Raw genomic sequence first — 13,396 nt, forward strand, 5'->3', positions numbered from 1 at the left:
GACTGTAGCCACACAAATTTTCACAAAACTTGCTTTTACCTGAAAAGTGGCTGAACTGATCTGCAGCCCTTCCTGCATGCTCTGCTGCAGCTGGTTCTGGATACTGATCTTTTTCTCCTTGGTAACGGAGGCGATAGGAAAGCTCCGGATCACGGTCTGCTCCCCAACTGGGGGTACAACACACAGACACTCGTTAGATCACACAGACACCTCTGCTCTGCTCACACTGTTACTGCAATAAACAACAGTGAATAAGTACAAAATAACATGAACACAATGGTATAGATGGATTAATTTCAGGCAAAATACCTGAAAAGTTGGCAAATTCTTAAAGCATACTTCGTAATCTTGAATTTCTACTCTATTTCAGCTGTGATGATTAGAAAAATATTCTTCTTCTTTCTGAGTCTTTCTACATAATCTTTCTACCCCTAAAACCTAGGTTGGGAGGGGCTAAAGAAACCATTTCAAGCTTATTCAGTTTTCTTAATGCAATATATAACTTACACATAGAAATTACACTTTGATATCTTCACATATGATCATGAACTTTCCACAGCAAATTCATACTTCTGAATGAGAATCTGCTTAGAAATGGCACATGGTAAATTGTGAAAAACTATCATTAAGAAGAGCTGACACATTAAGAAAATACAGTTATTTTCAACCAATAATTTTAGGTAGAATACCAACTCGCGAGTATCTTTCCTTTCACTTGCTTCCAGTGTCTGAAAAAAACTGTTTAATGATGCTGGAGCTTGAATAGGTGGCAGGCCAGCTCAGAATCCTGCCTATCTGAAGGAACACAATTATCACTGTTCAGATTTTCTTACCCAGTTGATCATGAGGAGTGCCTTTAAATATAATTCTGTAAGTAGTAAGGAACAAAGCTCCTTCAGCAGGCAGGATATGAGGACCTCCAAGCAGTCCTCCTGTGGCTTCCTCTCTGCCATCAGGATCCAGCAGCACACGGAGACCTTCACAAACAAATTCTTCTCCTGGCAGTAAAGTTGGCCGTAGAATTTTGGGCTGATACAAAATAAATGGAAGTGTAAGTGTAAATCAGTGCTATACTTCAGGCTAGTAATAATATTTAGTTTTAAAAGCTTAAAAACAAAAGTGTTACGACAGTGAGTCCAAAGAAGGGAGATGGAGTTTGGACTCAACGAAGAGAAATGGGTCTCAAAAAGCAGTGGGCATGCAACAGCTTGTTTATGATCAGAAGTCTGGCTCTACTGGTTTCGTATTTCATGAGACCAAAGCCAAGCACTTTATTTATCACTGGTGGAAATTTTCTTTTAATATTTTGATATTTCCTCATAACATTATGAGAGGAAAAAAAAAGATGACTAGATTTTACGATTCTAATACTTGTAAAGAATACAAATACATTTCATAACACTTGCCTTCTGTATTGGTGGAAGCCTCCTGCTCTCCCGATGGACAGCCTCCAGAGTCTCTATGTGCATTGCTACAATGCCTGGAGAAAGGAACACCATAAATGAAGTCTCACACAATATGAAAGAGAAAGCTGCCCTGTAATTAAAACTCCGATAGCTCTGAAATTCTCAAATTTTGACATCAAGGAAATAATTATCTAAGATCCAACAGCAATTACAAACTGGAAAAGAAATCTAACACTCTAACTTATTTGATGGTAACTCAAATTAGAAAGTGCATTTGTTTAATTAGGAAAAGAAAAAAGAAAGACCACAAAGCACCTTTTCGTGACAATTCCTACCTGGTATCATGCAGTGCAGACCCTTGATGTGATCCTGTGTGACTCCACTTTCTGTGCAAACCTTGTCAATAAATCTGGTGATGAAGCGCACGACTGCATTTGCAACATCGTTGTTCTCCGAGTCCTCAAACCCACTCTCAGTGTCGTAACTCTCTGCAACACTGCCTGCAATGCTACAGGCAGAAATAAAAGCAGTAACAGGTGTGAACAATTCAGCTGGTGATGCAAATATGACACTAATATAGACACTGACAAAGTGTGAGGGTTTTATCTAGTTTCAATTCGTAAACCTTGCTAAAAGCACATGGTGGTACCATGGTTACATTTTACTTCCACTGCCAAAACTTTATGAATGTTGACAAAAGACAATTTTCTCTCCATGAGTCCAGCACAGATAGGCCCAGAAGAGAAAAAACAGCTTTTTGAGAGCTCTATGTCTTCTCTTCGTGAAGTCAAGTAAAGTATTGGCAACCCATGGTAAGCAAATACCCAGTTATATAAAGAAAGATACATTATATGTATATTTAGGTTGCAGAGCAAAGCAATCAAAAGCTAAAAAGATCATAAGAATTTTTTTTGTGCATCAGATAAGCAAGCAATTCAGTGGGAAATGTACTGTGAATGTCTAAAAATACCTCCCATAATAATATTAGTGGCCAAATTCATAGATTGCAACATACACCACAAGCAGTCTACTGAGCCTAATGCCTGAGATTAGAGGTGTGTAGTCAGCAGAAACTAGTAACTCCATGGGGAGTTTCATCCTGATAGTCTTTTACTTGATGCCAGTGTTCTCACATAGTGTTCTATAATTTTATCAAGTGAGAATTTGTACAGAGAGGTGATAATGAAGACAATAAACAAAACGGGAGGAAGGCTTGTTACGAAATGTCCTGGATTTGCATGCTAGGGAATGAATGGAACTGGTGTTATACTCCTACTGCTTCCTTAGTAATTTAACCTTTGCCATTGTGGTTTAGCCCTCTTGCTTTTTGTGACCTCAGTGCCTTTCCTCCTTTGCAGCTGTTGCACAGAAATGCTGATTTTATAGATGCTATACAAATGCCTCCTTGATTTTAGGTTCAGACAGTGGTATTTTCAAGTTATATAAAAAATTAACCAAAGTGGGTTTGGGGCTTCTGTTTTCTTTTTCACCGAACTCCCTGTTTGTCTTCAACATTTGCACTACTAGATTAAAAATTCTTACTGGGACAACACAATGTTCCTTTAAATGGAAGTAAATCACTCCATACAAAGTTCTGTTATTTGAGAGGAATTGTATTAGACTTCTACTCTCCTTAACCAGTGAACTTGAAAGGAAGTGAAGCTGCTGAAACACACTGGTATTTAGAGAACAGCCATTTTGCAAGCTGAGGCCCATCCTGCTGGATGAGCACTGGCCTTGAATACCCACCTGTTTGTGACAATGCTGTTGCTTCCACTCTCCCAGTCCCCAGTAGCTGATGTTCTCAGCAGCTTGTTCTTACTTGTATCCAGTGGCACCAGCAGGTAGACCATGAGGTTGGCAAAATGAATGGCCTGGCTGAAAACTGTGCTTTCCTCATTCTGCACTAGCTCCTGCTGTGTCTGTTTATTAAGGGTTGGCCACAATCTCAGCTGCTCAGCAGCCAGGTCCATTGCTGTCTTATCCTGGTCTGCAGGAGTTTTCTCCTGGAAGACACAGAGAAAGAAATACAAAGACATAGAAGAAATGATAAAGCTACAACTTAAAAAACAATGCTTAGCCAAAGCTTTATTTATTCAATTGCTAATTAAGCTTCTTCAGTTATTTAAATAATATATTCACTTAAAAAGAAAGAGTAAATAACTACCCTCAATAGGGTTTAAGAAGAGTTATGATTATGGGAACTGAGCTTTGGGAGCAGTTTACTGAAACGCACCAGTAGCACATGAGGAGATCTAAATAACATCATTGCTTTTAAGGTCTTTTTTATGCCATCCAATCTTCCATGTTTCTTCAGAGAGGTTTACTGATTTTACCATAGCTGCTCTCCTCAGCTTATCCACTTAGCTCAAATAAGAACAAGCATAAATCAGATTGAGAAATAACATGCAGCTCATGGCTCAATGCTGGCAATATTCTCCAAATTCCTAGGATGTTCAGGTGAGGGAAGTTTTTATATAAATAGTTTCCAGACCAGCTGAAACATTCATGTTTCTGTATGTTGGAGTGTAATTCTAGCACTAGCTTAACGCAAACTAGGTAGATGGCACACAGTCAAAGTGGAATAAAGGAATCTGGCAGCTGATATTAGTGACATAAAGCCTGATGTTAAATTAATGAATGACTAGGTATCTTGCAAATGCGTTTTCCACACTAGGTTGAGCTAACATCAAATTCTAATGCTTTGCAGATTATTTCTCATATAATGGTATACTGTGTAACACAGGAGAAAATGAAAGAAAACCCCATAAAATTGGAAAAAGCATAACTCTCTGTAACCTAGGAGAATTAATATGTGAATAAAAATATTATTTTAATATTTTAATGTATTTTCATACCTTTTGTTTCAACTGTACTGCATGATTGTCATCTTTGGCTGTAAGGTAGAGAGAGCGAACTTGATTTTGCACGTTGCTGTAGAAGGTTGTTTCCCAAAACTGTTGGTTAGTCCAGATAGGATGATCTTGTACACAGGTGTATGCAAACTGACTAACCCCAGGTGCTAATTTCTGCAAGCAAAAAACGTGCAAGGTTGACAAATCAGTGCTATTATTCTATTTCTTTTAAAGGCTCTGATTTCAGAACTCACTCACACACATCTATATGATTCATAGTACAGACTGAAATATGAAATATATCAACTTTTGTACTGCAATATGGGATAGAGAAATTATCTCTGGTTTTGTGCCATTCAAGAAATTAACACCGAGGGAGGGTGTATACAAGTCTAATGGCAGTGCAAGGCATGGTTTTCTTGATCCAGAGTAGAAAAATGAGAACTGAGCTAAAAATTTTGTGATAACAGAACACATATGTAATATAAAACATTTTCCTTGCCAACAAACCACAGTATTTTTAATAACCTAGTCATACAACATAGAAATTAGCATTCAAACAGATGAAAATTATTTCTCTTTTTATTTACAACTGTAGTAATGAAATTTAAAGTAATAGGAAGTGTCAACTGAGTCCTTCCAATAAACTCCATTTGTTACAACAGCAGAAGATTAGATAAATCGTTATCTTCAGTGTTATTTACTGAACTGTATGACCCAAATCCAATTCCTGAAAGAGTGCTAATTTGGGTATGTTCTTTGAAGTCACAAGGGTCTGGATCACTGTAAAGTCTCAAACAAACCCAGAATTGTTACAGCATTAGTCATTATGAATGAAGCATTTTTTTCAAGTACATCTATTTATTTAGGTTGCACCAGTCTCCCAGGGAGTTGTTTAATATTCTTGATAACCACATAAAAAGAAAGGAAATTTATTTCAAGGACCTGAATCATGAAGAATGAAATCCTTTATCATATGTTCTTACTTTTTGAAAAAATAAGGCCACAAAACAACATGTTGTATACTGCACAGAGCAAAGCAGCAAGTCATCTAAATTTGTGCTCATAATTATTTCTGCAGCAGAACTGAAGAATAAAGTACATTACTGAGTGCCTCATTAAATGGTTACCACTCACAATACTACCCATACCTGAAACACACTATATATAGAAGTTAGATTTTACTTCAGTGATTATGTTCTGAATCACTTTCCTGGAGAGCATGAATACTACTCCATTTAATATTTGTAATTGTAGAATTGTACAGAACAGCTAGTACTTATAATATTTCCCTAGGTGGCACTTGGGCATCCAAATGGGAGGATAGGAAATTACAACCAAAAATTTTGCAGTCTGGTTTGCAGATTTCCAGTTTTGCAATTCTTCAAGCTGTGTTTTCCTCACTATGCTCTTCCAAGTACAGCGTGAACTGAAAGTCCTGATCATGTGCCATGTACTTATTCCCTATCAAAGGTTCTTGAGAATTCTGCATCAGAGGAAATGCTATGTGACATGCTAATAAAATTTACCCAATTGAAGTGCCTTCTTGTGCTTAGCCACCTAAAAATGAGCGGTATAATTTTTATTTGATCATGCAGAATTTCATCAAAATTTCTTGGTAACCTGTTAAGAAATCTACATCTATTCAATACGTTAAATGTGACTTTGCTTATTCAATACAGACAGAGAGAGCAGATAGCTAGTTTGTTTAACAGATGCCCAAGTTTCAGTTGTGGTGCAGCTTATGGCAGATCACAGGAAATGATAACTGATCTCCCATGCCTGATCCAGCTGTTAAATCCCAGAACAGGTCAGCACAAACAGTGTCCTACTGATCTTTGTAGGGATTGCTGGACATTCCCTTGAAAAAAAATAACCATACAAAAGACACACCACAGGGCCCACAGACTGATCTGGCCCAATCATTGACCTACCTCAAAAGCCAGATGTACAAAACCTGTGTTACAGGGGAATAGGGATGATGGGTAAATCATGGAATAAAAATATGGACAACATAGCCTGAAAACAAAGGTTACTGCTAAAGCCATGTCATGACTTTTACTTTGGTTTATTATTTGTTTTTTCACTGGGACTGAATTCCCAGTCACAACAGATCTGCAAAAAGTGAATATGAATGTCAAGAAGAGGGGGAAGGAAAAAGGGTAAAGGATAAAGGGGAAGGAAAAACAAAAGGAGAAAGGAAAGTCTGTTCAAGCCTAGCCAGTTGGTAAGGTTAACTCACGTCAATTTGTGCAGTAAATGCACACAAAAGAGTGAATTGACTACCAACCTCTTCAGTTGCCTTTGATGCTTCACCCCAAATCAGGTTATTGTGTAAACTGAGTAGAAAGGGGTGATCTTTCACACAAACTCAAAAGGAAGTTTAATTCCCAACCCTGCGTCTAAAGAAATAAAAATGAAATAAATGATTTTCACATGGGACAAACATGACAGGAAAGCTGAGAGGTTTTTAGATGCTCTTCCTGTGCTCATAGTTTAACAGCTATGTACAAAACATAATTTTTAAACAATGGAGATTTATGTTCAAATATAACAATATAAATCAACACTGACAGTAACTCCTAGACCAAATAAAAGAAGTTTGTTTACAAAAGCATGAAAGAAAACACATCAAAAAAAGCTCAGTGATCATAAATATTATCCTTCTCATCACCTGCATGTGTTGAAACAAATGGCAAAACCTAATAGTGGCCAGAGCACAGAATCAAAATCAGGACTTGCAGTTCCTGGCTCTGCCAGTTATTTTGGGCAAAATCACTTTGGATTCTCTGCTTGTCTGGGTTAGTTTGTTTGTAAAAGAAGAAGTAAGAATACTAGCCTCAAGAAGCACACTGTTCCTCTGCAGTCTAAATCCATGAACTAAAAATACTCTTGGTACAAATATAAGCATTCCATGAAGTTTGCAGTCTCTATATTCTCTACACTGAGAGTGCTTAGTCAGCCCATTTCCCTAGAATGGAAACTCATCTAACACATCAAAAGGGCCCCAATGTTTACTGCTGCATTCAAAAGAATCTGCTCAGAATTTCTCCAGTTTAAATAGAGCACAAGTTTGGTGTTTTCCATCAAGAAATACTACATATAAAAAACATATCTTCACCTAGCTCTCCACAGGGCAGCTAAACTACACTGATATTTGTGCTCTTTCTCTCTGTCCCAATAACTCAGTCCTGCCAGACAGAGTGAACACAGAAGGCAGCAAAAGAATTTCCTACTTATAAGGGAGGATTTAGGGACTGACAACTTAAGAGAGACCCCAGAAGAAAATAATAAAAGTAGTTCTGAACTGATGAAGTCCTTATTCTAAAGCTGTCAGTATGACAGAAAGAGCATTGAGGTGTAAATTGTAACAAACAACGGAAGATCAGTTAACTTCTGCAAAGGACACTGAGTCCTTTAATTAGATAAATGAAACTAAAAACCCCCTGAACACTCCCTTCCCAAATTCTGTACAAAACAGACCTTACCCTATCAAAATAATTAATTACATACTACAGTTTGTGAAAACACAAGGTTGGTTTGGGACTTGCTATGTATTACTATACAGGCAATTTCCTGAATTCAGGAATTATCTTTCCATTATTTCCACTTTACTGAGAGGTACTGGATAACACCTGCCTAGTATTTTTTCCCTGTTTCCCAACACTGGATACTTCTGATGGTGAAAATGATATTTGCAGCTCAGTAAGAAATATGCACCAGTTCCAAGACTCCCAAACTTGCTGTGGGGTCCAGGCCCTTAAACAATGTCTCTGTAACACTAGATTATCTAGATTGCTTGTTTCTGATAAAGAAAAGCATGTGTTGTGCTGGTCATTCAGCAGTAACTACCCTTTACACCACAAAAGATTAAAGAAGGAAGTTTATTATAGCAAAGCAGAGGATCCAGCTATTGATTGTGAGGTTGAAAAAAGATTTTCAAACCAAAAAGAATAAAAACCAAAGCATGAATACACCTAACAGCTCTCTTCTCACATGATTTTGCTGCATGTCTCTCAGTTATGGAAATGAAGTAGGAAACTCAAGAGTGCACTACTTTTTAAAGAAATCCAGTTTACTTCAGAAATAAAGTGCATTTCTGTCTCCAACTGACAGCCTGAGTTACTGGTTTGGATATATTTGCTGAGAGAATAAAGCAGAACAAGTGAGAAGGAGGGTGCTGCCAAACACAAAAGTAGCTTCCTCCTCAGCTCCTCGAGGAATCACTGGCTGTGGGTTATCCATCCAACTTTTGGGAGGAAGGTACTGCAGCACCCTTTGCATGCTAGAGCTCTTCCTCTCCTCTCTTGGTTACAGTTATCCCTGGAATCTGCAAGGGCAGGCTTAAAGATCATCAGGACACAGTGGCACTGCTAATTTAGCAGAGACTGATAATCCGTCTCTGAGCTGCTCAGATAAACATCCAGTCAGTCAGCACCTATTGCACATCATGAGTAGGTACCGGTTACTGCAGGCAACAGCTGCCCCTGCCCAAGTGATGCAAACTAAATTCTGCACGTAAACATGTTCTACGAGCCAGTCCTGCATCTGGGCATCTGTGCTGTGCCCACACACATCCTGGTAAACCCAGAAAAACTTCAAAGTTGTGCCCCAGGATCAACCCTCACTGACTGACCAGCAGGACTGAGTCTTATCTACATCCCACTTACAGATAACACGGCATCACAGTGTGGGCATGTATCACAGAATGGCCTGGCTTGGGAGGCACCTAGAAGATCATCCAGCTCCAACACTCCTGCCATGGGCAGGGACATCTCCATCAGACCAGGTTGCTAAGAGCCCCATCCAACCTGGCCTTGAACATTTTCAGGGATAGAGCATCCACAACTTCTCTGGGCAACCTTCCCTTGCGTCTCATCACCCTTGCAATAAACAATTCCTTCTTATGACCTATTCTAAATCTACCCTCTCGCACTTGAAAGCCATTACATGCTCCACCAATTATAATTGCGTATGAATATGTTTTCAAGTCTTTCAGCACTGTGTGCTGCATGGATAACATCAGTCAAAAAATTCAATTCAATGAATGGCTTTCCTATTTGGTCTAAAGTGTAAAATTATATCCATTTGTATTGTGCACATAAATGTGGGGAAATGTCATAAAAGCATGAAGGAAGAACCGCAATGCTTCTATTATTGCCTCCTCTCCAGTCTTCAGAAAGCCACCAAGCCAGACTCAATATTGACTTCTATTTTAAAATAGAATAAGTAGTAAAGTGGTCTATTACACTGTTTACCTTAAATTACTTCACCAGGAAAATAAAAGGAAGGTTGATTCACTCATAATTCAGTGCTACCAAATCACAGCCAGGTACACTAAACCAGCAGAGGGCAATAGAATTCTAGAATTTTGCAAAAACGGGATGTAATTCTGGATGGAGCTTTATTTACTGTATACATTTTCTGGCAAAAGTCATTTAAACATCTAATTACTCATGGTCTCTAATCCTAGATGCCTGAAGGTCACATGTAATTTACTAGACATTACTTAAAGCCACACAAAATATCGCAGATTTCTACACAGATTTATCAAGATAGATATATGCTAATACAAAGTTCCCTGAAACATTAAATAATACACATAATAACATACTTCTTTCTCCACAGTGATAAAAAAGATTTAAATAGTTCTGGATAGAATGAAACTAAAATCGTCTAAAACAACGTATGTTCAGATCCCACAAAAAAGAGAGAAGACATTTTCATACCAGAATTTCACAGTTCTAAATAAGGTTAAACTCCACAAAGTGGATGAGAAATAGTTTGATTTTTCTTCCTCTATACGGCACAATAAAATTTTGGTGGGTTAAATTCATTAGTTAAGATACAGATTTCACAAACTCTCAGTTGAAGTGTTGAATCCATCTGAAGAGTTTTGTAAACTTTGACACAGTTATTTCGAAAATCTCCTAAAAATCACTGAATCCCTTTGGATCAGGTGGTTCAGCAGTGAGCGTGCACCTGTGAGTGCACTGGAATGGTGGCATTGGCTCTACTCACAAAAATAACCCACAGCAAGAAAATTGTTATCCAGGTCTGTGCTCAGAAATAAATAAACCCTGTAAATCTCACAAGTTTATGGGTTTTATCTATACTCAAATAGTAGTTCTTAGAATTATTGATGACCTGATACATAACCTATAGCCCAGCTAAATGGAGAATCTAAGTAATTCCCCAAGAGGGTAGTAAAGTAGCTACTTTAAGTAGCTTTCTTTACTTCATCCTAATAGTTCTTTAATTACTATTTCCTTCTTCTACGACAGTATTCTGTACCTTCACTGGTCAAATTATTTCTGAATTTCTCACAACATGCAGCATTTTCTTATCTGAAGGATATTATTAAAATAATAGTCCTCAAGTAACCCTCAAGAAGAGGATGAGAAATTTGAAAGATGTAAGGGTATAATACAGAATATAAATTGCAAATTCATAAAATTTTAACAGTAATAGATCTCATCTTGGCAATACAAATTACATATATACTACATGGTTCAGGTGAAAGAAGGTAGAAGGACAAAATGAGGAACCACAACATTATGCAGAATTCTGAAAATATGGACAAGAAAATGGAACTTGCACTCTGAGCTAAGCCATTTGAGAGATTAAACAAAATCCAGTTTGACCAACAGACAGACAAAGAAAATGATTGTGGAGGTGCTGAATGGAGGTGCCTTACAGAGCAGGATGTAGTTCTGCCAAATGATAAGATGCAGTTTTGGCATGTGCAGTGCATTAGGAAGAGGAGAGCCACACACTTGCCTTGTGAATTCTTACTGGCACAGTGTTATGAACTCATGGCAATGAGCTGATATGGTATTCACAAGTTCAGAGAGATGTGATGAATCAGAGGAAGCCAAGAAGAGCACCCTATCAAGAATTCCAAGTGCAGGTACTGTCATGAAGCGTACAGAAACAGCAAATAGAAAAAAAAATACAGGGATATGGATGAAAACAAGAGTAGGAGATACAAACTCTAAGTGTGGGTTTAAATCACTTGGATGTCTAAGGAAGAAGAGCAGTTTTGACACCTCATTTCTTTGGCCACAGTCTGAATTGTTGATGAGCTACCTAGGATGGCAAATGAGACATTCACACAGAAGCAGGTGAAACACACAAATACATCAGCTACTTCTCTCCCTTACCATTTGTAAGCATTTGCTCTCTCCAGGAAACATAAAATAACGCTGCTCAAATCATGAGGGATAATAATGCTACAATGAAATGGAGCTCAGTGAAGGAAATTGTGTTTTCACGCAGAAAGTTCCGTTCTACTGGGATAAGGACGTAGCGATGAGGAGGCGAAGCTGAACTTACACATATGGAAAACGCATGGGAGACTCGGTTACTTCATTTACATTCCTACACTTTAAGGTCAGAAGATTTACTAGATTTTAATTAAGCCACCAGAAATTCCTTCATGGTGAAAATTCCAAGTGAATCAGAATTTCTGTAACACTGTAATCCCCCTTAGAAGTAACAACGCAAAGAGATGGGCGAAAATGAAATTAAATTGTTAAACCAGAATTACGTATCATTTCTAGAAAACAAGCTCAACTGACATCAATCACAAATTATGTGATCCAACATAGTGGAAATGCAACAAATAGCTTTCTCCTTATTCTAGGCAATAGTGGGTCAGTTCCTCAGTAACAGAAATTTACTACAAAATTTATCATTACATCTTATTTTAATTGGAGGGAATTTCCTTTTTTTTTTTCTTCCAAAGCAAGTACTTCCTCCCACAAACCACTAAGGAAAGAAACTACAGATTGCTAAGTTATGTTATCCATGATGTTATCATTCTGGGAAAGCCAGCTTCTTCAACAGAGCAAAGTTACCACAGTAATTAATTTCTTAAATTTCTTGTAAAGACACATGTTAAAATCATTCTCTAGTTAGTCTTTCCTATTAATATGCTAACCTAATATATGTTGTATTATACTTTCCTGTTTAATTTCTTTTTCCCCCACCTAAAAATAGATCTGGAAGTGAGATATTCTCTACCGCAAAGACATAAAATGTATTCTACTGGCATGTATTATGTATCCATTCAGAAGCAAAGTGCACAAGTTAAAATCTTAAGGATCAGAGATGACATTTGGGCGCCTGTGTTTGCAAGGGATACTGCAAAACCACTCGATCATAGCTAACAACAATCCTCTGATTCCTGTTTTAACTTGAAAAATATTTTCGCTTTTGCAAAAATAATTTACTGAACTATAATATTTATATGAAAAGAACTTTTAATGGATGTAATAAAAACTTTTGACTGGAAGAGTGTTTGGAAATAATGACAGAACTTCGACCATTGCCTTAAAAATGCTCTTCCATGACCCCACTCATATTCATAAGTACCTGTCAAGTAACCACATTATCCCCTCTCAAAAGTCAATAAAATCCTGCTTTTAAGTCATGTCTATAAAAACTTCAGCCCTAATTAACCTACTGGTGCATAGAATCATCAACAGTAGTGATGACTATTATGAATAATGATGACTGTCATGAATCATGAACAATAATGATGACTCCACAGCTTCCTTCCAATGCTTCAAACTGCCTGGCTTGAAGTATTATTACTTATTTCAAATACATATTGTAAGCCCTTGAGGGTAAGTATCTTCATTTTTCTGTTCTTTTGTACAAAAGCAACACCAGCAGTTCTGGTCCACAATGAAGGCTCCTAGATTTTCCAGGAATGCAAATAATGCTCATATACACACTCAATAATGCTGTAAATGTTCTTCTGTGGTTCAGTTTCTTCCCTAATATTTATTACATGATACAGCCATGTTCTTTCCTATATTAAAGGGATTAGCATTCTGCGAATGGATAAATAAAACAATTTTAGTACTAAAAATAATGTTACTTAATGCTATTTCAGTCACAAAAACATTTCCATAGACTAAGATAGTATCAGAACTGGCAGGATAGAGATACAAAAAGAAAATTAATGGAAGCAGACAAAACTTCTTGCCAAGACAATAAAGGAAGTCTTTCACGATGGGAGTTTCCTAAATTAAAGCCAGCAATTCAAGAGTGAAGAATTTTAAAGCAGAAGTGATTTTAATCCAAGCACACCAGAGTAGGACAAAGTTTTAGAAGGAAGTAAGTAGA

The 13,396-nt window shown here is 37.4% G+C and overlaps 1 protein-coding gene across 3 annotated transcripts in view; it reads right to left on the reverse strand.

The window, feature by feature from the left end:
- SBF2 (SET binding factor 2) overlaps positions 1–13,396 on the reverse strand; it is a 235,288-nt gene that overhangs the window by 44,178 nt on the left and 177,714 nt on the right. For all 3 annotated transcript variants that reach the window (XM_083863029.1, XM_083863028.1, XM_083863027.1), the window contains exons 18-23: positions 4,265–4,435; positions 3,156–3,412; positions 1,742–1,914; positions 1,407–1,480; positions 834–1,029; positions 40–167 (exon numbers count right to left, since the gene is read on the reverse strand). In XM_083863029.1, coding sequence (XP_083719155.1) covers positions 40–167; positions 834–1,029; positions 1,407–1,480; positions 1,742–1,914; positions 3,156–3,412; positions 4,265–4,435 — 999 coding nt within the window. The remainder of the gene's footprint in view (positions 1–39; positions 168–833; positions 1,030–1,406; positions 1,481–1,741; positions 1,915–3,155; positions 3,413–4,264; positions 4,436–13,396) is intronic.

This window comes from Zosterops lateralis (genome assembly GCF_965231275.1).
Source record: "Zosterops lateralis genome assembly, chromosome: 6".
NCBI classification, from domain to species: domain Eukaryota; kingdom Metazoa; phylum Chordata; class Aves; order Passeriformes; family Zosteropidae; genus Zosterops; species Zosterops lateralis.